The sequence below is a fragment of the Tursiops truncatus genome, chromosome 2 (genome assembly GCF_011762595.2).
Source record: "Tursiops truncatus isolate mTurTru1 chromosome 2, mTurTru1.mat.Y, whole genome shotgun sequence".
Classification (NCBI taxonomy): Eukaryota; Metazoa; Chordata; class Mammalia; order Artiodactyla; family Delphinidae; genus Tursiops; species Tursiops truncatus.
In genome coordinates this window covers 2,652,233-2,679,969 of record NC_047035.1, presented here as the reverse complement: position 1 = coordinate 2,679,969, position 27,737 = coordinate 2,652,233, and the positions used below count along the sequence as shown (strand labels likewise).

At 50.1% G+C, this 27,737-nt stretch overlaps 1 protein-coding gene across 4 annotated transcripts in view; it reads right to left on the bottom strand.

Annotated features, from left to right (window-relative positions):
- The window catches only part of CDC42BPB (CDC42 binding protein kinase beta), a 121,824-nt gene that overhangs the window by 54,631 nt on the left and 39,456 nt on the right, over window positions 1-27,737 (bottom strand). For all 4 annotated transcript variants that reach the window (XR_012329820.1, XM_073800009.1, XM_073800008.1 and 1 more), the window contains 3 exons: window positions 15,260-15,351; window positions 9,099-9,182; window positions 4,953-5,048 (listed from right to left, as the gene is read on the bottom strand). Coding sequence is in view for 3 of the 4 variants with exons in the window: in XM_073800008.1 (XP_073656109.1) it covers window positions 4,953-5,048; window positions 9,099-9,182; window positions 15,260-15,351 (272 nt within the window). In the remaining variant the exon portion in view is untranslated. The remainder of the gene's footprint in view (window positions 1-4,952; window positions 5,049-9,098; window positions 9,183-15,259; window positions 15,352-27,737) is intronic.

Here is a 27,737-nt window from a genome sequence, read left to right as displayed (position 1 = left end):
AGAGGAAAGAACAGATGCAGATTCACAGTGTCTCCCTAGAGACCCCAGCCCATGGATAGGCAGCTGAGCCTCTGTCTCCCCAAGTGTCTGCTCCCCGAAGGGCTGGTGTTCCTGTATGTGCAGGGAGGATATTCAATGTTTGAGAAAGGGCATCTTGGGCTATGGTCTGACGGGTGTCTCTGCTGGCTCAGCACACACTATATAACCTGTTCTCAGGGCCCGTGCTGCATTCCCTGGTGAGCTGAGCTGTCACTGCCATCAGTAAAGCTGTGTCACCTGCACCTGACCCGCCTTCTCTGCCCGGGAACCTCGGGAATGGCCACACCTCATTTGAGTGATTCCAGCAGTTGATGACCTGCCTGATTCCAACTCTGTGGGGGACCCGACTCCCCCAGGGCCATGGGTGGTTAAGAGTCTGCAATCGGTCCACAGAGGGACCAGGCGTGTGGGGACGTGGGGGCAGGACATCCCAACACTTGGATACTCTTTGTCTAGACCACAAACTGGCACAGGCAGAAGATGCCAACTTCTCAAAAAAAAATGTGGAAATAACAAACATCCTTGATTATGAAACACAGATGATCTTCTTCTGAAGATATGCTAGAATGGAAACTTCCTGGACAGGAACTTTTTCTTTTTCTTTGTGAGAAATCCTCCCCCTCCAAAATTGGAAGGACTTTATAAATCATGTCAAGAGGCACACAGGAACCAACATAGGTAGAAGACGCCAATTCCTTTAGGAAAAAAAATATGTGGAGATGACAAACATCCTTGATTATGACAGACCATCTTCTTCAAAGCAAATGCTAAGATAATAACTGCCTAGATGGGGAAAATACATATATACACGTACATATATTTAATCAGTGGAAAAAATGACTGAAAGGTTCGACACTCCAGGAGGTGCTCTAAAAGCTAATGGCCCAAAGTGGAAGCACAAATAATACTCCATCAAGTTTTGTGCGGTTTAAAACTATTTCTCCAGTTTCTCCTGCCACACGAAGAGGACACAGGACCAGAGAAGGGAGGTGAATTACCTAAAATCACAAAACCAGCGGCTCTTATTAGAAAAACAGTTTCATGAACAAACTGAAAGGTAAGTTCCTATGGGTGCATCCCCACGGAAGGGTCAGAGAATGCACTGCTGGAGTGGAAACCAGAGCCCCAAGAGGGCAAAGGCCGAGGCGCTGGGTGTGCTCCACCAAGAGCACTGGGCCATCCCTTCGCTCAGCGCTCACGGGCCCGGGGCCAGCAGTGCTGGGCAGCCTTCCACCGGAAGACAGTCTTCCACTGGAAGACAGCCCCTCTGGCTGCACCCTGAAGGCTACGGTGGAGGAGCCCCAGGGGCTGTGGAGACCTGATGGGGTCATCCCACCAGGCAGAGAGAGACTGGCATAGCCAGAGTCAGGGCGGCAGCCAGCACCCGTACTGCTGGGGCTGCCGAGCAGAGACCGCTGGAGAAGCTGTTCCCCCCAGGAACCGTCCCCTTTGATGCTTTTAAGAGATGGATGCCCTGGTCTGAGCAGTTAACTTTTAACCAATGAACAGAGAGAGGAAATCCCACTCCCCGATGACTCAGCCAGAGAGACAATCCTTTAGTATTATGGAGACCCTAGTACTAAGAGCTACCGTTCGTGGTGTAACTATAATGTGCTGTGCCTTCAGGTTCTACGACTTACAGCCACCATCACTGTTAATCCTCAAAACTGCCCTGGCCACAGCTACTGTCATGACCGTGGTTTACAGGTAAGGAAAGGAGGCTTGATGACGCAGCCTAAGTCACCCAGCTAGCAAGCAGCAGAGCTAGGATGTGAACCCAGGCAACTGGACTCCAGGTCCTTGGTCTTAAATGAGGCATAGTGTCTCCTGGGAGAGGGCAGCCATCAGCCCGTGGCCGGGCCTGTCTAAGGAGGAAGCCTTCCCTGCAGATCCCTGTTCACAACAGCCCTCCCATCCTGCCTCAGAACTCGGCTTTCAAGACTCACCTCACTCGACCCCTCCGCTGAGAAGCCTCCCTGATCTCCCTGCCCCCTCCTGCCCAACGGCAGCCTCAGTCGGGCCTCCCACCCTGGCCTCCTGGCACTGTCACCCATCCCTTCCACCCAAGAGCGGCTTCTACGGGCGGGAGTCCTGTCGCTCCCACGCCTGGCACAACTCCGGTCACACAGATGACTCTCAAAGGACGTCTGCTCGCTCACTCTCTCAGTAACAAACTTGTCGGCACCCGCTAGGCGACGGGTCCCTCCTCCACGGGGCTGACATCACGTGGGGGGAGGTGAACACAGGAATTCAGAGTGACGGGACCAGGAAGAAAACCCAACTGTAGGCGTGGGAGGGCCCGACTGGCGGCTCCCGCACACGGACACCGTGAGGATCCAGCCCGGGGGTCTGAAGGGCAGAAGGAAGCCGGCTGGGCCAGGGTCGCCTTCCAGACAAAGGGACTGAGAGGAGCAGGAACATGGCCCCTGGAGACACGGGAACCGGCAACTGGGGCAGAGCGCGGCGAGTGCAGACAGGCTGAGGCCAGGCCCCGCGGGCCACGGCAGGGACGTCGGGCTCCACTCTGAGAACCACGAGAAGCTGCATCCTGCTCCACGATTATAGCTTCCTCTGGCTGCCCTGTGCAGGGCAGACTCGAGGGGGAGGGACGAGAGCAGGACCAGAGAGGGACCCAGCAGGAGGCAAGGGTGACAGCGCTGGGGAGGGTGGGCAGAACGACAGCTGGGCAGAGCACAGGTAATCCGGGGGAGCAGACCACAGCACCTGTGGACGGACACACGGGTGAAGGAGAATCGGGTGCCCCAAAAGAAAACAGTGGGAGTGAGGCAAGCGCCGCATCTAGCGGAGCTCAGCGGTTTCCCTGTCCACCTAGAAATCTGAAAAGAAAAACAAAAGTGTATCACAGCGGTGCCAAATACGATTGATGGGCTCCTGGAAAACAAGTTTACAAGAAGAGTAACCTGCAAAGGCTGATAGGGCAGGCAAGTAGAAACGTATTTTTGGAATAAGAGAACGCTACCAATTATGTCCCCTGTCACATAACACAGAATCCTGACTTGAGTCGATAAGGCAACACCCTTTTAGTTACTGGTGAAACAAGTTTAATTTTTACGAAACGCCCAGTCTAGATACCCACCGTAGCAACTCTAACACAAGCGGGCTCTGTGGGGCGGGCTCCGTGTCACGGAAGACCCCTCACCCCGCTGCACCCTGCGCCCCAGCGGCACTCAGGCCGCTCACTTCCCGCCTCATTCCTCCTCACCTCCTCCCCGCAGGGCAGTGACCGCCCCTAAAAACGCCACTCGTGGGTGGCAGAGGCAGGAGCCAAACCCGGTCTTGCAGCCCCGTGTTCACGAACTAGGAAGGGCCAGGGCCCCTGCCATCCTCCTCTCCGCGGTCTTCACCGTACGTCTGACTGGGGGGCTCCCAAACTCAAGAAGACGCTCCATCACCGGAATTCCTTACCGGCTGCTCTGACTCAGAATAAGCTGGCAACACGCTACGCCGACTGCAGGGAAACTATCTGAAACAGAAAAAGCTGTCTTCCTTCTGTGCAGACCCAGACTAGCACTCCTTAGAGATTTCATTCAGTTCTTATCAAAATAGGAAGTGAACTGGAGACAGTCCACTCAACGCAGGGACACTGGTCCCAGAAGCAACGGGTTATGGAAAGATGGCCCCAAGCAGGAGGACTCTTTTCTCAGCCAGAGGGAGGGCACCGCGCACCACCTCCTGCCAGAGGGGCCCGGGCTGGGCCTGGCACAATCCCTGTATCTGTGTGATAAGCTTGGACAAATGACTTCCTCCCTCCTTGCCCCAGACCCCATTCATAAAATGGTGGAAAATCATGAATGCCTGACTCACTTGGCCACTGGGAAGAGTGACCGCGATAACCCACAGGTTGTGCTCAATAAACCCCAGCTGCCCCTTCCATCAAACACATGTGTTTTCAATCTAAATAAAGACTATAACGAACTATTTCACCTAATCCTAGACTACTGTATCCAAGGGAGTTCTCTGATGTCTGCAAGAGATTATTTTAAGATAAATAAAAGAAATCCTCCATGACTCCACTTGTAAGCAAATGCAGCCCACTACTGCGAGTGAACTTACAAGTCAGTTGTTCTCGAGAACACAGCCGAGGCCCCTGCCTTCGAGGCCCCGTGCGGCCACTGCTGGGGAAACATGCCAGCTGTGCCCCGGCCAGAGGAGCTGGGCTGAGACCGGCTTCCCTGAGGTCTGCCCAGGCCCCGTCTACCCAGAGCTCCACGGTGCGGACATTTTTAGGTTTAGGCAAACCTGGAAAGTCATTCTCAGAGTTAAAAGTCCTAACAAAGCAGTCGTGGAGTCACGCAGGCCCTGAGCCAAAAGTCTGGTGTCCCTTTCACTCCAAACTGGTTGTCTTGCATCTGTTCTACTAGGCGTCCGAGCGCAATTCTACCCACGCACGTGAATCACAAAGCTGATTAGCCTACACTGCAAGTGAGCCCCAGCTCCAATCAGAACAAACAGGTGACAAGAACAAGGGGACCAAGAGTCACCCCAAAACCTGTGTCAGCGGCTCCAGCGGGGAGGGCTGCAAACCAGCACGTGCCACCCGACCTGGCCGTCAGGGAAACGTGGCAGAAACACCCACTCGGTTAAAGGGTCAAACATTTTAAATCCCCACAGCAATTTCTTATTCTTTTAGTAATTCAAGATAGAAAATGTTTTAAACCCCCAGTTTATAATAAACCAAGAATAAAATAAGCACCTTATCTAGTGATTAGAGGAAAAAAGTCCACCTGATGATTACATGAAAACAAACTCTCAGTTTTATCTGTCAAATATACATTTAGGCAATGACAGTTCCGGTGTCTCACTCATTTTTTAGTGGCAGCACAAAGAAATCGAAACACTTCAGTGAGATGCCATTTGATAGAGTCCTTAAGTTCTTGGTGACCCACACCTACCAGGTAATTTTCATCCTGAAAGGCATAGTGCAGCGTGGTGATCCACTGACAGTCCCCATTCACCAGCACATCGCGTTCTTCCCGGAAACAAGCCGTCTGTAAAGAATTGGGGAGAAAGTCAGTCTGTGTCCATCGGGAAAGTGCCCTGCAGAGCACAGGCCCAAGCAGACAGAGGCTCTGGAGACAGTGTCCCCGGCCTTCTGGGACGCAGGGACCCAGGCGCACCGCCGCCTCCCAGTGGGGCTCCTGGCACCAGCTGAACCTCTGCTCTCTCCTGCTCCTGCAGCCCGACCCTCACCCCGGTGCACCAAGGGCCGCTGAGAACTCACCTCCCCACCTGGGGCTTGCACCCACCCTCCCACACACGCCGCTTCCAGGGCCAGCACGCCAGGTCCACCCCAGCTCACGCGTGCGTTTCAGCTACAGCTTCTGAGCTGCCCCCCATTCCAGTGTCGCCGACTCCTCGGGGTAGCCTGTGGTGTGGCTGCCCCTCAGGTCCCATCCCCTCCACCCCACCCCCATCGCAGGACTACAGGTCAGGAGCCACGGCTGGCCGGACAGGGCACAAACCTGCTTACTGATCTGAGTTACAGACCTGGGTCGGTTATTCTCAAGAAATGTGATTTATTTACAGTACACTGATGCACATGATGCTAACAGGACTCTCCTATGAAGACCCATGGCCTGCAGCACGCGGGCAGAAGGCCGTCTTTTAGGCTGCTGTGGGTTGTTGATTTTTTTTAAGAGCTTTAACACACAGGTAGACTCTGTATTTAAAAGGAACTAGGTCTTTGGCATAATTACAATAAGACGTCCTCTTTCTTGGCCACAGAAGATTTTAACTCCTCCTTGTATTTCCAACTTGCAAAGCTTAAGGAAAATGACAGCACCCCTAGGGGAGGGTTTGCACACACAGCACGGCAGCAAGCTCTCCACCTGTTCTCTCAGAGTCTCCTGGTGACCTTTAGAACTTGTTTTTCTACAAGTTTTTCTTTTCTAAACTTTTTTTTTTTTTTTTTTTGCGGTACGCCGGCCTCTCACTGTTGTGGCCTCTCCTTTTGCGGAGCACAGGCTCCGGATGCGCAGGCTCAGCGGCCATGGCTCACGGGCCCAGCCACTCCGCGGCATGTGGGATCTTCCTGGACCGGGGCACGAACCCGTGTCCCCTGCATCGGCAGGCGGACTCTCGACCACTGCGCCACCAGGCAAGCCCTCTTTTCTAAACTTTTAAAAAGAGTTTTTTCTTTTGAAAACGGGACTGAGGTAGATGTGTCCTATTCTCCTAACTGAAGCAGACGAGAGAACTTAACAACGTCCAGATGTGCAGAGACAAGTGGTTCTGAAACTACCATGGCCCCCAGACCACAGGCCTGGGGAAGGGGCAGCAGAAAGAAAACCTGAGTCCTGGGGCCGGGGCCAGCCCGGAAGCCCCAGTGTCTGGAACACTGTTTCCACCAGGTTCTGATCCACATCCTCAAGTGTCTACCTAACATCACTCAGCATAAAGCCCATTCTTAAACCAGGATCGCCAGTATGGTACCCACAGAGAGGAAATGTACATACTGTTCAATAGTGTTAAGAGCAGATAAACTTTCTAATTTTTTTTTTATGACCAAAAAAATAAAGAACTAAAAGCCCAGCCCGGTCTATAAGTTATGAACTTCCATTGCCTAGTGACTTTTCTACTGCCAACTCTTGTTGAATTCATGCTTTTAAAGATGAGTTTTTGAAGTCAATATTATAAAATTAAATATTTAAAATAAGCCGACGAAGGGCTTCCCTGGTGGCGCAGCGGTTAAGAATCCACCTGCCAATGCAGGGAACACGGGTTCGAGCCCTGGTCCGGGAAGATTCCACATGCCGTGTATCCCACTAAGCCCATGTGCCACAACTTCTGCGCCTGCGCTCTAGAGCCCGTGAACCACAACTACTGAGCCCATGTGCCACAACTACTGAAGCCCACACGCCTAGAGCCTGGGCTCTGCAACAAGAGAAGCCACTGCAGTGAGAAGCCCGCGCACCACAACGAGGAGTAGCCCCTGCTCGATGCAACCAGAGAAAAGCCCACGCGCAGCAACAAAGACCCAACGTAGCCAAAAATAAATAAATAAAATAAACTTAAAAAAATAAAAATACAATACAATAAGCCCACTAAATGAAATGTGAATAAAAAGATAAATTACCTTAACCAGCACTGTATCTATATTACATTTTTGTATGTATCACACACACATATACTTACAGCCCATTGTACACATTCTAGGATAATCACCATGATTAGCAGACAACCCTGGACTTGGTGCTGAGTATGCCAGTTAAATAGGGTGTATGTAACCAGATTTACATGTAAAAAGCAATATTTACTTTTCTAAAATGTACTCACTCACGGTGACATCTGGGTAAATACTAGCTAGTATGAGAAGGTGAGAATCACCTCCCCCTAACCTGAGGGCCTCACACACACTTCACCCCAGAGGTTAACGTAACAAGTCATGCCATGTACGGCCCAGCTATCACCTTCAAAAATCAATCACTCCTGTAAAAATATAAACTTCAATAGATTTGCTGCTAGTATTTCTTTCCCCAAACACTTATCTCCTTTCCCAAACTTTCATGCAACAGTAGACGATTCCCCCGACAAGAGAACTGCTTCAGTGATTTTCCTGTGTTTGCCAACATGCCAGTGATGACATGAAGAAGGGCTGCCAGGGCCGAGGCTGCAGCACGAGGTGAGGAAGGTGAGGGGTGAGGATGGCGGGGAGGACACCAGCGGAGCCAAGAGGGACGGAGGCTCGGAAGGGGGTGGCTGAGGCCGAGTCATGGGCCACCCACATTTCGAGCCCTGGTGGCTGCAAAACTGGTGACGACTCAGTCAACCAACATGCATTTATTGAGCAATAAACAGGTGTAAGACCTTGTGCTGGGTGCCATAGCTGGAAAGAGGAAACGGGTGTAGACAGGGAAGGAGGAAAAGCCACACGCAGTGTAACATGATGAACCTGAGACGCTGGGGGCGGTGGGGAGGAATGCTGAAGCGGAAGTGCCCGGCGAGGGAGGGAAAACCTGAGCTCAGGACAGCCATGCGGCCTCAGTGAGAGGCGTGTGTACTGTCCGCACAAGGTGGCGACTGTCATCGGCAGGTAAAAATCCAGAACAAAAGAGGAAAGGGCCACCTAGAATCACAAGGAGGGTTTAGTGACAGGATGAGAGAGGCCAGAAACCACAGAAGGAATGTCGAAAGGAGGAGGTGGCCGATTCTGGAGGGGAGAGAGCCGGGCAAACAAAGGGCAGCAGCGGTGTGAGGAGGGGAACAGCGGCTTGGGTGCAGAGCGGGCACTGAGCCAATCAGAGGACAAAGGACAGTGATGGGGCAGCTCAGAAAGGACAAAGCCAGGAGGCTGATGGCAACGTGCCCTTGGAAAGGAAGGACCCTTGGCTCCAAGGTGAATGTGAAATGGAGGAACACACAGGGCGGGCAGTACAGACACTGGGAGGCAGTGGAGGTGAGTCTGGCAAGGACCAGAGGGAGAACCTGTGTCTCAGTGGGGGCTGGGCATGGGACTGGGTAGAGCGGGGTCGGGGGCACGAAACAGCCGCCACAGGGATGGACGAAGAAGAAAGAAAAAGCGGGTCAGAGGCTGCCATGCAGCAGTCATCTACTTTTATTTATAATCTTCACTCCCCTCGAGGAGGGAATACAAAACATTTCCAAATTCAATAATTCCTTCTGCAGAGGGAGCAGAATTGAGATAAATGCCTGAAGGGTTTTGTTTTGTTTTTTGGTTTTTTTTTTGGCCATGCCACAGGCATGCAGGATTCTAGTTCTCCGACCAGGGATCGAACCCAGGCCCCTTGCAGTAGAAGTGTGGAGCCTTAACCACTGGACCGCCAGGGAAGTCCCTCCATGGAGGTTTTAAACTGCCCCTGCAGACACACCTGAGGGGGAGCTTGTGAGCAGGACACCTGGTAATGAGTCAACACCAAGGCAGACGGCGCTGGGAGGGGGCTGAGGTCCTGTTGACAAAGAGCGGCCTGCTCTCGTCAAGGAAGGAAGGCCCAGATGTGGTCTTACCCAGCTGGGCTTCATCACCCCTTTTCGTGCATATAAACCCCTGTTTACTTATTTATTTAATGCTCCACACTTACCTCTGCTCTTTTAAGCATCTCCCACTTGTTGAGGATTTTCATGGCATATATGCGTTCAGTGTTCTTCATTTTGACAACAGCAACCTGCCACACAAATGGGAGTTTAACAAAAATTTAGTCAACGGAACACAAAAGGTCAGCACATTTCATATAACTACAGGGAAATCTTAATTGCCTGGAAACCCTGGAAAATGACCTGTTAAGGAAAGTAGTTTTCTATGTGAATAAAGATTTGCCCTTTTAAGCATCAAAACTTGATTTTAACTACATTGCAGCTTGAATGATGTCACCTGCTCAGTCCGAAACGCTTCAGTGCTGAGCACCGGTGCACATGGGGGTCTGCTGGCCTCTACTCTGGTGTGTCTGGGGATCTTCACGGTAATGGCTTTTGAAGTTCGTCAGTGGCTCCCAAGCTGCCCTCCTGCATTCAGGGGCTCCATCCCCACTCACGCCTACCCGCCTCCACCGATGCCCATGTCCACCTCTCATGCCCACGGCCAGCCTTTGCACGTGCCCGGGCTTAACTCTGGGATCTTTTCTTCACTGGGTTGGTGAGTATCTAGGGGGGCTCTGGAATGTAACTTGGGCAAATTCACTTCTTTGTGCCTCAGTTTCTACAACTAGAATGGATAACAGCAGGACTGGCCTAAGACTGCTGTGCGGATCAAATGAGTCAACACAGTTAATGTGCTCAGAATGGTTAGGCACGTAGTTATTAGCCCTTAGTGTGCTGGCTGTCAGCCATATTCTTCAAGGTACAACTCAAATGCCACCTCTTCCAGGAAGTCCTCTTGGGACTCCTGGTCTTCATCAAATTTCAAATGAACTCTTCCATTACTACCAACACCAGATGTGATGTCTGCACCATCATATGGTACATCCTACCCTATATAAAACAGTCATTCGTTGACCTAAGTCCCCTTCACAAAACCATAAGCAGTGATAATAACTTCTGAGCCGTTCTGCTGCCAATGGCAGGCGGCCACACAGCAGGGTTGGAACAAAGAGTTCTAAAAGTGAATCACTTACTTCCTTACTTTCTGAACACCACCACCACACAACAACATCGTTGAAGGGACCATGAGAGCTGACACTCACGGACCACTTCCCATGCCCGGAGCTGTGCCAAGCAATGGCCCTGCACCCTCTCAGCTAATCGTCTCCAGAGCCCCAGATGGTGGCTACTTCTAATATCCTTACTTTACAGATGTGAAACCTGAGGCCCAGAGGGGTTAAACAACATGCCTAAGAAGCGGCAGAGGCTCATCCTCAGGTGCGTGCCTTTTGGGACTGTATTATACTGACCGTCATAATTAGATATAACCCTCCCGGAGCCTGACGGTGGCGGGCGGGGCTGGGGGTCCCCAGGACGTGCCCTGATGTGGCTCCAGAGCCTGCAGATGGTCAGAGGCATCTGCCCTCCTCTGCAGGGCTCCCAGCCAGGGCCCCCTGCCCACGAGTACACCGAGATCACGCTCCGGCCATCGCCCTCAGTCACCCCTCTCACTGCCACTCCATGGCACACCACACCTAAGCTGCTGTCTATTCGCTACGGTCTTAGAAACCACTGACCAAACTCGCTACGACTCTGAATAAATTAAAAATAAACGGTGCGTAAATAAAGGCTTTGTGGGCTCTCCGACATGTCTAAGAACAAGAATTCTGGGCACATACTTTGTCATCATGTTAGAAGTGTCTATTTCTTCCTGGGAATTAGCTATAATCCAGATAGGTGAGCTATTAGAGTTAAAAAAAAAAAAGCCACATAGTAGTTACTACACAAAAGGTCTAACTTGGCAAGAATGGTAGAGTTGTTAACCTTTGAGGAAAATAATGAAATTCTGAAAATGACGAGCCTCATGAATGATCCAGATCTCGCTGGAAATGAGACGCAGAACACAGGAAATTTGATTTCTTTACAAGAGGCCTATTAGGGCACAGACCATTTCCAGAAAACACGCAAGATGGCTCTGATAAAATACGTAGAAGGAAAAAGAATGTATCTGTCCATGGAAAACACGTATCAAACCAAGAATATGTAGACAAGGACTTCCCTGGTGATGCAGTGGTTAAGAATCTGCCTGCCAAAGCAGCACACAAGGTTTCGATTCCAGGTCCGGGAAGTTCCCACATGCTGCAGAGCAACTAAGCCCGTGCGCCACAACTACTGAAGCCCGTGCGCCTAGAGCTCGTGCTCTGCAACAAGAGAAGCCACCGCAATGAGAAGCCCGTGTACCACAATCAAGACCCAACGCAGCCAAAACAAAAGAATAAGTAGACAAGTAAAATTTAATGTAAAAAAAAACAAAAACAACAAACCTTCTCTATTGTACAACGACCTATAAAAGAAATAATTTTTAGAGAATCTTGTTTGGTTTACCAGAAGCTTCTTCCTAGCCAAAAACTTAGTCTGAATTCCTTCAGAGAGAGATGATAATCCTACAAATCTCCCCAAAATTAGACACTTAAGTAAAGAAATACAAATCAAAGTAATTTTACAAAACATTAAAAAGTGATTCTGGAACACAACAATTAAGTATAATAACTGATGCCAGCCCAGATCCAGTACAAGAGGGAAAAGGTAAAACAAAGAACATCACTGGGCCAAGCTGGTATAAGACAGCAGATTGGACAAAGTGTTCTATCAGTTCTAAATTTAAGTTTATGAACTGTGGTTATGTCAAAGACCATCCCTATCAGAACAGGAACTAAAGTATTAGGGGTAGAGGGTCTTGCTTGACGTAAGCAACTTATCCACAGTGGTTCAGTAAAAATTACACACACACACACACACACACACACACACACGGAGGGAGGGAGGGAGCAAGCTCAAGCGAGAGCAGCACAGCTATAATATGATCAAGAAAATGTGATAAAATGCTAACAAAAGGGAATTTGGGTAAAGGGTTAGACTGTTTTTGAACCATTGTATTCATACAACTGTTCTGTTAATTTGAAACCGTTTCTAAACAAAGCTTTCAAAGCTTTGTTTCTTTAAGTCATTCTAGGAACAAGAGAGACGGCAGGGCACAGTGTCTGGACACACAGGCCTTGGGTCACGCAGGTGGGGTTCAAGTGGCGCCCCGCTCCGGGCTTGACTTCTCATCTTGCCAGTGGGCCAGCGGTGTAGCCAGTGGCCGCAAGGCTTCCAGGGGCTCGAGGCCTGGGTTGCCCGGCACACAGTCATCTGCGGGGGGCTGCCGTCATGCCGAAAGCATGGCCCTGGGCACCGCACCCCGGTAGCTGAGGAACGAGCCTCCAGAAGGGTGCCAGGGTCTTAGGAACTTCCTGGGCCACTGTCCCCGAGACACTGAGGGGAGGACGAAGGTGTTCTCAAAGCCACTGTGCTCCAGAAAAAGGGCAATGCCCCAGGACTCCAATCCTTGTTTGAATAATAATCTAGAAACGTTTTGCTAAACTCCGCTGAGGTAAGCGTTTCATACACTCCCCTCAAATTGGACTCCGTGAGCTCTTTCTCAGGGGCAGGGCTCTTGAGCAGCCCGTGCCGTGGCCTCAGCAGCACAGGTACACACACCTGTGCACCAAGGCGGGGGCGCACACAGACTCTCACCCTTCCCTGGCCTGCCATTCAATCAGAACTGTATGTGAAGAACACCCTGGACGCAACAATGATTAAGGGTATCCTCACTTCTGTGATCCACTTGGTGCTGTCAGACACAGAGGCTGCAGTTGGCTGCATTTCAGGTACGTGATTACGAGACTATCCCAGGGAGGCAGCGCGGTGGCGGCAATACAAGCCACAGAGCCCGGAATTCTAGTGGCAGGAAGGCTGGCGCTCGTGTGCAGGGGACCCAGCATGGCCACAGGGCCAGAGCAGTTGGGCAAGGAGGGCTGGCATGCTGAGCGCAGGCCACAGGGCCCAGGGAGAGACGATGGAGGGAGAGGGGGGCGGGAATGCACAAAGCAGCTGCTAAAGCCTGGAGAGGGAGCAAAGGCAAAGGGGGGGCTCCGAGAACACGTTCTCTTCATGTGGGAAGAGCTAAAAAGTGATCGATGTTATCTTCTTTAAACTCAGGAACTGAGTTTCGCATCAAGTCCTTTGGCAAAGAAGAGCACTAAAAGTAACCGCCGGCTGTTCTGACACAACAACGCTCTCTCCTGTGCTTTCTTTTTTCCTCCCAAACGCCGCCCGGCTCCTGCCCTGGAGTCTCTCCCTGCCCCTGGCCCCCAACACCCTAACGGGCTCGCTGTCACTGCGGAGCTCCGCATGGGCCTGGGCCTTGCTTGGCGCTCTGTCCAGCAGCCCAGCACAACTCCTGGTACAAGGGGGCCGATCGGTAAAAGCATATAGCGAATTGAATTGGGTTTAGCTTTCAAAGTCTTTCTCTTTCTTCTCACTGAGCAACAACAAAAACCCTCCCTTACCTCATCACATCGTAACTAGAGCTCAGAGATCTGTTATTTCTATGTAGAACTCAATTTTTTCCCTGTTGGCGGCCATCGGGAGAGTGGCCACCTGGGGAAGGGTGGGGCTTACAGGAGGTGGAGGCTCTGGAAAGAAACAGGAAGGAACTTTCTAGGGAATAGAAATGCTCTATATAGACTGGGGTGCTGCTTACACAGGTGTAGACATCTGTCATAACTCAAACCATACACCTCGATCTGTGCGTTTTACATGTAAGTATACCTTAATATTTAAAAACAAAAACCCAGGCTTCCCTGGTGGCGCAGTGGTTGGGGGTCCGCCTGCTGATGCAGGGAACACGGGTTCGTGCCCCGGTCTGGGAAGATCCCACATGCCGCGGAGCGGCTGGGCCCGTGAGGCATGGCCGCTGAGCCCGCGTGTCCGGAGCCTGTGCTCCGTAACAGGAGAGGCCACAACAGTGAGAGGCCCGCGTACCGTAAAAAAAGCCAACAACCTCCCTATCCCGTCCCAGCCCAGAGCTGAATTCGGTCGGGGAGTCCTGGATCCAGGGTCATTCCGAGGTCAGCCTGGGAGGAGATGCCGTCCCAGAGGACAAGGCTGCCACCAAAGCAGCCCCCCCGGGCGCTACTTCCCCTCTACCCACTCCTTGGTGAGATTCGCTCTTAGGAGTGGGCTGGGCAAGGGGTGGGTATGAAGACCAGGCTGCGTGAGGGAGAGGAGGGTATGAGGACGAGAGACGGGGCTCGCCACAGAGCATGGGGCTGGGGTCTGATCTGAGGCCAGGGCAGTTTCCAAGGAAGAAATGAGGGCACAACACACAACCGCCCACATTCACTCAGGCAGGCCAGAGCTTTCTCACTCGAGTATTTTGAAAGCATTTTCGTAGGAATGTTTTCTTTTGGTGTATTCTACTGAAGCCCTGCAAATAAAGCAGGGCTGTCATCAGGTGCTGGTGGCAGAAGAATCGCCAAAAATACTGAGATGTTTTCAAAGATCACAGGCCTGGTTTCCACTCATGAGCTACTTCAGAACAAAGCAGCTATCTTGTTAAATTCCTGCTTTGCTTTTTTCCACGTATATTTTGCCCAATATGAAGTGTACACCGTGCACAACAAATGCTGTCTCCCACTCTGCAGCACTTTAGAGTCACGTCCAGCAGGGCTATGTTGGACAGAGCACACGCGCTGCTGGACATGACACAGAGCATCTCATTAACCCACACGCGCAGCTCCGCAGCCTGGGAGGGCCACAGGCAAAACCTAAGGAGAGGAGTTAATGTAGCTCAGTTAAGCGCCTGTAAACACACCCGGCCGGCTGGGCCGGAGCCGGCAGGAGGGACAGCAGCTCCAGGCGGAGCTGGGGGGAGCTGCAGGGCGGGTCACCCGGTGCACAAGCTGTTCTCCTCCAAACACGGGGCGAGACTCACAATCGCATGAGGACTGTAGGCAAGCTACGAACGATGAGCACCACTCTGATGCGACCCTTCTTGTATTTTTTTGAAAACCGCTGCCAACACTTTTTTTTGACTGACAAACGGATGTTTTAAAAAACTTATCTGTCAGAAAGAACCATTTTGGTCAAGACAATTTTCAGGGTAATTCACCAGTCACCAGCTTTTGTTTTTTCTCTCCTTAACTCTATCTTTCAGATTTTATCCACCAAGAACTCTCCAAATGATACCAATAATTACCTCGTCCCAAAATCAATGTACAGGACCCTAAAACTGCTAGATGGGAGCTGCTAGGCAAAATGAACAAAAATAAGTTTATCTTACCTCACCAAAAGCACCTCTTCCGATTACTTTAATTATTTCGAAGTCTTCTCGATGAAGTTGCATTTCCTTCACCAGTTGTGTAAATGGTTTAGCTACAAATTAAAAAAAGTAAAATTAATAACTTACTCTAAAAAGTTGACGATAAAAATTTAATTGACTGGGGCATTCCATTAAGTTATACTTTCTTTAGAAAATACTTTTTAAATGAATGAATACTTTTCAAGACACTTAACATCTGTAAAGTCATTAACGTTTGGAAAGTCGCTATTTATGCCCAATTAATGTGGATGTTCATACTGGCACCTGTATTTCAATATCTGTTATAACAAATACCATCACAACAAAGATCCCCTAGAAAAATCCTGAAAGCTGAGCTCTCCCCGCTGGGCACCCGTCTGCTCTGCAGGGCGGCACAGGCACCGGCTCACCAGGTCCGTGAGTTCTGGGCACCACCTGCCGGCTCTCAGGGCCACAGGGCAGCTGGGGGCGGGACACAAGGCGTTCTCGGCGACAACGGGCAACCACCCTTGAGAGACGCGCGGAGCCCCTGACGGTAACGGGGGCCGGGCTGGGAGCAGCATCTGACACCGCTCCCACGAGGTCAGCACACACGTTCTTGAAATTCATTCCATGACCATCCACATTTTAGGAAGAAGAAAACTAAGCCAACTTTTCTGTGGAAAGTGGACTGGGTTGGACAGTGTCTCCCCAAAACCTGTGAATGCGACCTGATTTGGAAGTGGGGTCTCTGCAGATGTAATCAAGTTAGGACGAAGTCACAAACAGGAATGGGGTGGGCTCTAAGTCCAGCATGACTGGCGTCTGCATAAAAGTGAGAGATCTGGATCAGAGACACAGAGAGGGGAACAGTCACGCGAAGATGGGGGCACGGATTCGAGTGATTCAGTTACAAGCAAGGAGCGCCAAAGACTGCTGCCACCACCAAAGGCTCAAAGAGACAGGGACAGACTCCGTCCAGAGCCTCCAGGAGGGGCATGGCCCTGCTGACACCTTGACTCTGGACTTCTGGCCTCAAGAACTGTGAGAGAGAAGAAAAATCTCTGCGACCTTACGCCCCCGTTGGTGGTAATTAGTCACAGCAGCCCCAGGACCAGAAGCCCCGCGCTGTGAGACTCCAGAAGCAGCACCCGCGCGCTGACCACCCGCGCTCCGTCTAGCAGCCGCTCCGTTACATCTCCTACACCTTTCTCCTCTTTTCACCTTCAGATCTAAATCCCTATGTTTATGCCAACTTTTATTTGTTCTCTACGGATCTTTTTCAAATCCTCCACGATTACAGCTTCACAACATTCCCATGGCGGGGGGCGGGGGAATTGGGCAAAATGTACCAGGGCTCTTTCTGTGTTGTTTCTTATAACTACACGTGCATCTACAATTATCTCCCCCCAAACCTGCAATCTGGTACTTTCTGGGCTTCTAACTGAGCTCCATATTATGAATCTAACTCCAAATTTTTTTTTCTTAAATAGTTGCTTAGTACCACCAAGGTTTGACCACCATGGTTCACTGATCCAAGGAGCAAAAGCCAGAGCACCTATTAACAGGCACCAAGAACGGTAAATACCCATTGGCACAGAGATTAGGGAACAGAACACACAGGCCGTGAATTATTTAGGGCGGGGGGGGGGGGGAAGCCAGGCTAAAGAAAACCCTTGAGCTAGAACTTAAAGGTCACTTATGGTTCACCTTTCTTCCAAATATCACCTAAAATACCCATTCCCAAAAATCCTCATGGAAATACACTCTAAACAGCCCCTGGAGCTCACAATCTCTCTTGGCATCTTCTGGGGGAACCAAACAGTACCTTCCACTTTACTGTGAAGAAACACAATCCCAACAAACCACCCCCAGGCCAGCGAGTGTGGGAAGGAGATGGTGCCGCTCTGCCCACCTGTGGAGGACCCACGCCACAGTCACACTTGCTACACTGCCGAAACACTCACTCTGGCAGGGGTTCAACACAGCATTCTGGACGCTTCTACAAAAACCCCAAAGATTCACAAAACCTGCTGGCCAGTGTTTTAAACGTGCAAATCAAACAGCAATTTCCATGGAAATTAAAGAAAATTCCACCCATAATTGTGCCATGAACCACTTTAACTTCACATGTTCCCATTCCAGCCCCTGACCGTAGACACGGTCAATGTTTATATAGCCATTTTTGTGTATTCTGCTTTTATCTCATTTCTTACATTTTTCATGTTTATATACCACTCAACTAACATTTTAACAGTTGCATAATATTTCACTAAGTTGACACACCAACAATTTATAATTGTGTCTACTGAATGGAGAGGTTAAATTTTTTTAAAATTATTTTCTTATGGTGAATAAATCTGCAATGAACTTTTCATGCACACAGATTTTTTACTATTTTAAATTAATTTTGAGGATGAAACTCCAGGACTCTCCAAAGGACACTAACATTCTATCTGGTTCCTAACCTGCCTTCCAAGCTGCATCTCCTGAGTCACACCCCCCTCACAGCCACACACCGACATCTCGACATCTCGTCTTCCTTTGAAATCAGCAGTTCTTTGATGCCTGTGAGGCGGTGTTCTCCCATATCCGGCTGTGCCCTGTGATGTTAATTATCCATTCATGACACTTGCTCATTAATCACATCTTGATGTTTTTTAATCAACTGTGTAAGAGCTTTACTTTGGCTCTCTTACACGTAACAGCTGTAAACACTACTCCTCCATTCTGTTGCCTCTTTTCATCTGAACTATGCTATTTTTATTTTATAGCAATTATTACTTCCAATAAAAGTATCATTTTTAATAAAATCAAATTCATTTTTCCTTTGTCATTTTCTTACTAAGGCTTAGAAAGTCATGACTCGTTACCAATCTGACTGTCAATCCTATTTTTGGTCAAACGGCTTTTTAAAATAGTCAACCCATTATTCATCTGCTGTTTAGAGTATGTTGGAGCACGGTGTGAAGTGTTTATCTTATTTCTAGTGGTAGCGATCTGTGTGTATGTAAGTGGTCCAACGATACGCTATCCAGTTCTGTTTACTCCTGCCCTACTTGGCAGGAGGAGGCCCAGGGAAAAGCCCTGGCTTCCTTCCATTCAGGAGTCAAGTCCTAAGTGGGACACCTGGTCGCCATGCCATCTTAGGAAAGTCATCTGCCCCTCTGTGACTAAATTTTCTGATCCCTAAAATAGGCAAAAAGTCCCTCCTCCCACCTCAGTGAGGGCTGAGGCAGAGAAGCGCGAAGTCCCTTGTGGCGGATGAGACCTGGCTAGCTTCCTCTTCATCTTTTCTTTCCACATCAACTGTCTTACCTGATGTTCCTCGACAAGTTTTCCTCTTACTCTTTTTATAGAACCTGTTTCTGTTGCTTATGCATTTTACACAGCCCTGTACAATTTCCCTGAAATGTATGAACACGGATTTATCAGGGGCAGTCTGATAAACGGGGGAAGAACTATGGAAACACCCCAAATGAAAGCTTGGAAAGACAAAGAAATTAAGAGTCAAGCAACAGGAAATCAACTATGTGAACAAAACCTAATGTTTAAAAATAGAGGGCACTAAAAAGGAGCCAGAAGGAAAGCATTAGTTTTGAAAAATGTTAAATATTTTCAAACAGTTCTGAGGACACAGTAAAAATACTGTAGCGCTATGTAAAAATCATTAAGATTGCATTAGCTAGAACCAGAATAGAGAATTAAATCACAGCAGCAGACCACCCTGCGAACCACACAAGTACTGAGAGGCCATGAAATCACTCTGACAGGAAGGACTTACACCCATGAAAAGGAGAAAGAGTGACATTTCAAATGGGGTGTCAATCAGTGTCAACACAAGTACAAGGTGACCCCACCATACGGACTGGGTAGAGTCAACAGACAGAAACCACACCAGTTATTTGAAGAAAATGTAACAGAAAGGACTGTTACCTAGGTAACCAAAAAAGTTGAAAGCGGGTATTTCCCTGGCGGTCCAGTGGTTAAGACTTCGCCTTCCAATGCAGGGGGTGAGGGTTCGATTTCTGGTCGACCCCCTGGTCAGGAAGCTAGGATCCCACATGCCCAGCGGCCAAAAGACCAAAACGTAAAACAGAAGCAATACTGTAAGAAATTCAATACAGACTTAAAAAAAAAAAGTTAAAAGGGAGCACTGGATTATCATGAGACAGCAGGTGCAAGAAGCAAATGCTAGGCTTAGGATTGGGGAACCAAAGGCAGAAGCTGGGATTTGTGAAACCTGGGGAAGGGCCCCGCCCAGCTGAAACTCTGAGGCTCGGCTGCTGCTGCTGCCGTTTACTGGGGTCTCTAAGCACAAAGGCTGCGAGCTAAGGGCTGGGACCCAGGGAGCTGAGAGGGGCACTCGCCAGCTGATGCTGGGGTCTCTGCAAGTGTGGGAAAATGCCCAAACCGGGACCAGCTGCCCACTACCAGAAGACACTTCCTGCCAGGAGAAGGCTGGCTGCTAAGGTGCCACAGAGGAGGGAAGCTGGCAGGAAGCTGCAAGGCCCACCCCCCCATACACCCCCACACACACCTGCCTTCCTCTAGCACCTCCTTTAGGCAGAGCCCAACGGGAACAGGGGTCGGAGCCCAAACTGGGTGACGCTGGGGTAAGGAGGACGTCCGTCGGGGACAGGAGATTGTTACATACAGAAGGACTGATCACACCAGTAAACAGGTTCAGGATAACGGGGGCCAGCTTCCTCACTGTCAGAAAAGGGAGTTACGAAAAAGGGAGAACAGACCCTACAGCACTGAATTAGAAGTGGAGGCATCAGTGTGAGCTCGTGGTTTTCAGTATGTGGACGCAGAAAAGATGCAGACATAAATGGGTGTGTACATACACATGGAAGCCCTAGCTCTGCCTCTGGAGAGGGCCAGGAGGCGGCAACACCCCAGCAGCAAGAAGCATCACTAGTGACAGATCTTGGTTTCTAAATACCATTCTCCAGCTAAGGGACCAGGACACCTCCATCAAGTCCAGAGGTGGGTCAGGAAAGCGCAGGTCAGCCTGGAACATCTTCTTGTGCCCGAAAATAAGGAAGCGCTCAAAGAATGGGAGTGAGGGCTTCTCTGGTGGCGCAGTGGTTGAGAGTCCGCCTGCCGATGCAGGGGACGCGGGTTCGTGCCCCGGTCCGGGAAGATCCCACGTGCCGCGGAGCGGCTGGGCCCGTGAGCCATGGCCACTGAGCCTGCGCGACCAGAGCCTGTGCTCCGCAACAGGAGAGGCCACAACAGTGAGAGGCCCGCGTACCGCAAAAAAATAAATAAATAAAATAAAAAGAATGGGAGTGAATCAAATTAAATACGGATAGTCACAGATTATCCAGCCCACTAAATAAAACAAAATCAGGAGTACACACTGATATTAAATAAATCAATATTAAAATATCTGATGAGAAATGGAATATTTACATAGCTTCAAAGTACATCCAAACGAAATACTTGTTGATCAAACAGAGGAAACAGTGCCTTCGCAGTGCAGTCTGGCAGACGTTACCTAAACCAAGAGATCAGAGTGATGTGATCAGGGTGAGACTGTGTGCCACCCCAAAGGACGCAATGAGAAAAACACAGTGTCACCTCTGTGATTTTCCTGGCAAAGTTATAAAAGCTGAATTTAATCATGAGGAAACGGGAGGAAAACCTGAATTGAAGAGATATTCTACAAAATGACTGGCCCGCAACGGTTTCAGTCATGAAAGTCAGGAGAGGCCAGAGTCCCCACAGAAGGGAGAGAGGAAGACAGCACGGAAGTCAAGTGAGCGTTGGTTCTCAGGCTCCTCTGCTACGAGAGAACAGCAGACTGGGGCTGGGGTGATCCCTTGCTAGCTCTGTGTCAATGTCATATTCCTGACTTGGGGCTAGAGACCAGCCGGGGCTGCAGGAAATACACACCAAACTTTCAGCAGGGAGGGGGACCATGCAGGCAACTTACTCTCAGCTCCTCGAGGCACTTCTTTATACTGTTATTTGCAACTTCTCTGTAAGTTTGAACCTGTTTCCAAACAAGTTTTTAACCTCTTTTTAAAGATCATCTGTCGCTATTTGGAAAGCAGGCCATGAGGGCAAGCGTGGAAGGAGAGCTGGGGGACGCTGCTTCCCACAGGAGGTAAGCGGGGCTCGGGGTGTCGGGCCTGGAGCCCCGAGGAGGCCGCGTCCGGTTTCCCTCTGGAGGCGCAGTCGCCTGCGACGTGGGTGAAGCAAGAGGAGACTCCAGGATGACTGCTGGGTTTCCAGCCTGGGCAACGTGATGAGTGGGTGCCACTTACTCACGTGGAAAGACCCAGGGATGATCAGGTGGGGAAGGAGACACTTCACAGTTACTGCTGCAGAGCCTGAGACAGGGAACAGACCAAACTGATTTTTCTCACAAGATTCTACTGCTGTTTCACGTTTTCAAAAAAGTAGCCCTTCAGAACAGCCAGCTGACCTGGGGGTGGGTGGGAGGGGAGAACCAGTCTCTGTGGCTAGGAAATTGGAGCTAGAGCTTACTGGGAGGAAGCAGGGCAGTAGCACTTGAAAAGCATAAATGCCCCTCCACTAAGCCCAGGGCTTGCAATGCTCCTCAGAATACAAAATGTTATCGGAAAATTTTATGAATTATATCCACTGGGGTGCAACACAGCTTGTCATGCACTCTGGAAACATTCAGGATGCAAAGCAAAACCACAGCAACCAAAACACCATTAGGGATTCATTTTAAACATCATTTATATTAAGATTAGAAGACAGACATTATGGGTAGCTTGAAGAAAACAGATCAGCTGTGATGCTTAAAATAACGTTTGCTTTTCATGGTGATAATGAACTGGTAGTTTCGGAAGTAAGACAACATCACTATTCTAAATTTTAGAAAGAGTAAAATGACCTCTCCTTCCCATGCCCTCAACAAAAGCTGCCGAGTCAGCAAACACTGACTGGGCCCCCAAGTGCGCCAGCACCGGGACGCTACGCTGAGGACAGACGGGCACTGCCGCCCTCCGGCTCAGAGAAGCGGGCACAGGCCGACTGGCTGGCCCTGCGGGGCTCTGCACTCCAGCGACTGCCGGGGTTGACACCCACTTGGAGTCCTGCACCACACACCCCCTGACCTGCAGCTGCAGCCTCAGACCACTCCCCAAGCCCCCAGCCCCATCCTCGTCCCTTCGACGCAGACCACCATCGCTCCCCTGCTCCTGCAGCTGGCCTCCTGCACCCACTCGCCGCCTCTCCAGCCCTCCAGCCCCACGGCACCATCTCCTCCAAAACCAACACAATCCCATCACTCCCCTGCTGACGATTCCTCAAGTTTCGCATGGCTCTTCGATAGCATCTAAATGCTCACAGAGCTTGCTGCATGTCTGGGTCCTGCCTGCCTCCCCCTGCCCCGCGTCGCCCCTGTGCTCCCCTCAATCCCACCACACCTGTCTTTCAGCTATGCAGGCCCTCGCTCAACCCTGGGTGGAATAGCACCCCCCCCGCCCCCATCTCCCCCACCATCTGCTACTGTCCTCGGGGTCCCTGGCTCCAGCCAGGTGACTAGGTCAGGAGCCTGCTAGCCTTCTGATAAGTGAGCCTCGCACGTGTATTTGCTCACTGCCATCTTCCCCGCTGGACTGGAGGGCCCAGGAAGGCACGGTCTACCTCCACCTGGTAAACCGCTGCCCCGCAAGCCCCGACACAAACAGGGAACACAAAAGGGAACGCAATAAGCACAGCTGACTCAACAACCATCCTCAACCACCAGTCAGGAAAGGTTACTTTCTCCACTGGGACGGCTTTTATTTTTTTCTAAGGTAAGAATATATTCAAAAACTTGGGTTATTTCCCACCAAAAGAAGACTGAATAAAGCTTTAGCCCTTTGATAGCTAAACTTTAATTAGGAGAAAAATTTTCCTAATCTCTTCATTCTTCTACAACCCAAGACTGTCCCCTATAAAATTTCTCTTGATGCCCTAAAAGGCAATGAATCAATCAACCAATCAAGGGCAACCACCTGCAAGTATGAGGTCCCAACTGCAAGGGAAAACTGGGAGCCCAGTGTTCCCTTTAAACAGGAAAAAGCTTTGCCAGGAAGGACTGGGGGTGGAGGGAGGATCTCCAGCTGAAAGTGACTGAAAACAGTTGTGAAAGGAGAAACTGACTGCTCCCCCCCACCTTTGGTTTGTTTATCAAGAGAGGAAATAAGATCAGACAGGCTGGAAGGAGTGCCCGGGAGGGGCCCTGTCAGGAAAGAGGACTGTGTCACAGGGCAGCAGCCCAAGGGCAGCGGGAAGCCTGCTCAGCCCGCCCCGCTCTGCCTGTGCCCTGCGTGGCCTCCCCCTCCCCCCCCCCCCCGAACCTGGGCGTCACCCAGCCTCTCTCCTGACATGGCCTCAGCCCCTTGGCAATCACACATGGAGAACTGGAAACGGTCTTTCAGATTATCCAGTCCAAACAGTACATTTACTAATGAGGAAATGGGAGCCCAACGGCCAAATGACATGCAGAGGACACGAGGGGCAACTCTCCTCCCTCCGGAGTGAACAGCAGCTCCGATCCTGGGAAGTTCCCCCCGCCCCCCCATGATGGAGACCCTCTGCTGCCTGTAGCAACTACCCCCCACCCCCCGCTGGCTGGGTACAGTGACGGGCAGCTCTGCAAGGCGTCTCGTGTAAGGGAGGAGAGGCCGGCACAGCACCCCAAGGACCCGGGAGTGTGGCCACAGGCAGGACAATAAAGCAGACAGACATGAACTCAGCCCCTGCTGAGCACCCACGGCATGAACTCCCCACGGGCCGGGAATACAGGGCAAGGGCCAGGTCTTGATCCAGCACGTGGCAGGAAAAGCAAACACTTCCACCAGTCCCAGCTTTGAAGGAGTTCATAGTTCAAAAATGGCTTGAAATCTGTTCTCACAGTTCAGATCGCTGATACACCTATGGAAGAATAACACCTACCATAAAGTTTTTGAAAAATGTGCTTAAATTACATTAAATGGGTTTTACTTGTTTTAATAACTAAGATTTTTTGTTAAATGACAGAATACGATCCTTCATAGGGAGCCCGTCACAAATCTTTCTCAATATGAATCAGTTTGAGAAAGCTGAATCTTCCAAGAAGCCCTATTAACTCCCAAATAAAGTTCTCCAAGTACGAACTCTTCCACATAAGCTGATAATCAGGAACTATAATGCTGTGAAGTGAACAAACACTGATTTTAACTTAATGAGATTTAAGATTTTAGAGGACTGAAAAGGAAGCCCTTATATGTGTATGTATAGCTGATTCACTTTGTTATAAAGCAGAAACTAACACACCATTGTAAAGCAATTATACTCCAATAAAGATGTTAAAAAAAAAAAACAAAGCCAGAAAGAAAAGGAAGCCCTTTAATACTGTGACTCAGAAGGCAAGTAAGGTTCAGACTGAGTCAGTGAAAATCTGAGAAGCTGGGGTGGGGAACGGGTGAGGAGGCTGTACTGAGTCAACAGTAAACCAGGAGTCTCATTCCAACAGCCTGCTGTCACATGAAGGTGGTTAACCTTCCTAAGACCCCGCGTGGGGACCGAGCCAGGGGTCAGTCACGTGTTCCTTCATCTTTGCCTCCACTCCATAGTTGATCGATTGCTTTTCTCAATTCCTTTTCATTTGGTCCATCTTGCTTTGTCACTACTGAAATAAAATCCTATTGCCTCACTACCGGGTATCACTTAGAACTGTCTGCCTTCCTGCCTGAGAGTGGCACGTCCCACTTGAAGCCTCTGATCAAGGAGGTAGTGATCCAGAGACAGCGGGTCTCCCCCACAAGCTGCCGTGGCACTGCCCTTTGGGATTCCTTTGTCAAAGCAAAGAACCTGTGTAAAGTGAGTGACCTTCACAGCACACGTCTCTTTTCTAAAGCCAATTCCCGGGGCTTCCCTGGTGGCGCAGTGGTTACGAATCCGCCTGCCAATGCAGGGGACACGGGTTCAATCCCTGGTCCGGGAAGATCCCACATACCGTGGAGCAACTAAGCCCGTGTGCCACAACTACTGAGCCTGAGCTCTAGAGCCCGCAAGCCACAACAAGAGAAGCCACTGCAGTGAGAAGCTCGCTCACCACAACTAGAGAAAGCCCGAACGCAGCAACGAAGACCCAATGCAGCCAGAATAATAATAATAATAAATAATAAAAGAAAGCCAACTCCCTTGCTAATGTGAATACAAATATATGTTTTGTTAAAAAAAGAAAAAAAAAAACCCAGTGTACAATAGCACAATAGGAAAGAGCCAACACCGTCACATCCAGATTTCCCGCTACCCAAAGTACAGTGCTCCAAGGAAACCTTTCCTAAGCCAAACTGGAGTAAAGCAGTCACCTTAGGATAGACACATCTTTCTAACTGACGCACAGGGACAAAGCAGAGATGCTCTCAGACACAGTGCACAGCTCTGGGGAGATGCCGAGTGTGGTTCCCGGGGAGGGAGCCTGGCGGGGGCCCCTGTCACTGCTGAGGGTGATGCCGCTATAATGGCACTCAGCAAAATAAACACTGACCGGTATTTTCACTCTTTGCCTTTTTTCCTAAAAGTGGAAATCGTCCTAGGATTTCTCTTGGTTGTCAAAAACAGGTAGGTCTTTCATAAAAGCGAAGTGGCAGAAACCTAATTTTTGATGAGCAGGGGATACCTGTATACAAGTCACAAACATGCAATACAAGCACAAACAGATGACAACATTATGCCCTGACGTTCACAGCAACGAGACGGCTAGCCTCCAGACCATTGCTTCTGTGCGTCACAGAGACGTCCTACATATGTATATTCTAAATTTAAGAAAAAGAAAAATCAAGGGTACAGCATGAATACTGGTTAGCAAACTGGCAGGGGAGGGATAAAGCTCCCCCAGGATCACTGTCCCGTTACTCAGCAGAAGGCACACTCGCATAGCCAGGTCCCCGTGTTAAGCCCACACACCCCCAGGCCACTGCGCGAGCCTGGCAGATTTCCCTGGCACCTCCAAGGCTGTCTCCTCACCCGCTGACTGAGAGTAACAGTGTTCCTCCAAGAAGTCACCGGCGGAGTACTAAATTAGATGGGCCCCATAAAGCTTTGAGCACCGTGCCCAGCATACAGTAAGTTCTCATTACACGGGAGCTACTGTCATTGTTACTGGATGACACTGTTTTCTAATCAGTTATTTATAAGTCATATTTAACAAGTAAACTATACCACCCCAAATTATCCTAGAATCCAGCTAAATTACCAACCAAGAAGGTACACTTGTTACAAACAAGCTCTACTGAGCAGGTTACACATAGACGACACCTGGGTAGCACTTAGTAACTTCCACTGAGTAGCCCTGTAAACCAAGCACCCCAAAAAGGGCCCCGTGCAGCCCGGGAGGAGGGTCTCTTCTGAGGAGGGTGTAACATAACCCACGAGCACGCCTTCCACAGCAGGGCTGCTCCTGGACCTGCTACATTAGTGGAGGGAGGGAAATTTTACCTGCAAGGTCCAGACCACCCCACAGTTTCCATTCTGCCTGCCCCATCCCTGGTGAATAAGCCATCACTGACCCTCCACTTTAACCAGCATTTCTACTGCTTCCCCCTCACGCACCAGAGAGCAGCTGTGACTCGTGGAAGGCGTGGAACAGCGTTCTGACTGTTGTGATGACCTTCATGTTTCCACACACACGGCTACTTTTCTTCAGTGATGCCCCGCTTAAGAACTTCTTTATAAAGGTGAAACACAAAGGGTCAACTCAAGTGAAATTTCTGCCTGAGGCAGAGACTGTGATAGGCCCCCTCGGGCCAGGCCTTTAAGCTGCCTGCCCTCTGCTTCCCCAACTTGCCCAAAGGCTCGTCACTAATTACAGTACAGTGACTGGCAAAACACATGAGCTGAAGACACGCCTGAAGGACCACCATCAGATGTACCACCCTATTGCTTCTGGAGAAAATGGGACAAAAACCTTTTTTTTTTTCTTTTTTTTTTGGGGGGTACGCGGGCCTCTCACTGCTGTGGCCTCTCCCGTTGCAGAGCACAGGCTCCGGACGTGCAGGCTCAGCGGCCATGGCTCACGGGCCCAGCTGCTCTGCGGCATGTGGGATCTTCCCGGACCGGGGCACGAACCTGTGTCCCCTGCATCGGCAGGCGGACTCTCAACCACTGCGCCACCAGGGAAGCCCAGGACAAAAACCTTTTAAGAGATTCATATTTTTTTCTGTAGTAAGTAGAATTTTTGATGTAAGAGTTTTAGTTCTCTTTCTGTTTTGTCTGAGCTCATTTTAATATGACAGGTAGAGGGCAAAGTCTACACGGAGTGTGAATGTGGAACAGTAACTCACTGATATAGAGCATTTCCTAGTGTGTCCGCTGCTGAACCCAGCATTGGAGTGGCCACCAACAACAGGCCCTGAGTCTGCACCAGACATGAGCTACTTCTGCCATCCCCCCCAGCGCCAGCCGCCCTGCAAGCTCGGCGGCATTACCCCCATCCTACGAGTGAGAAAACTGGAGCTGCACC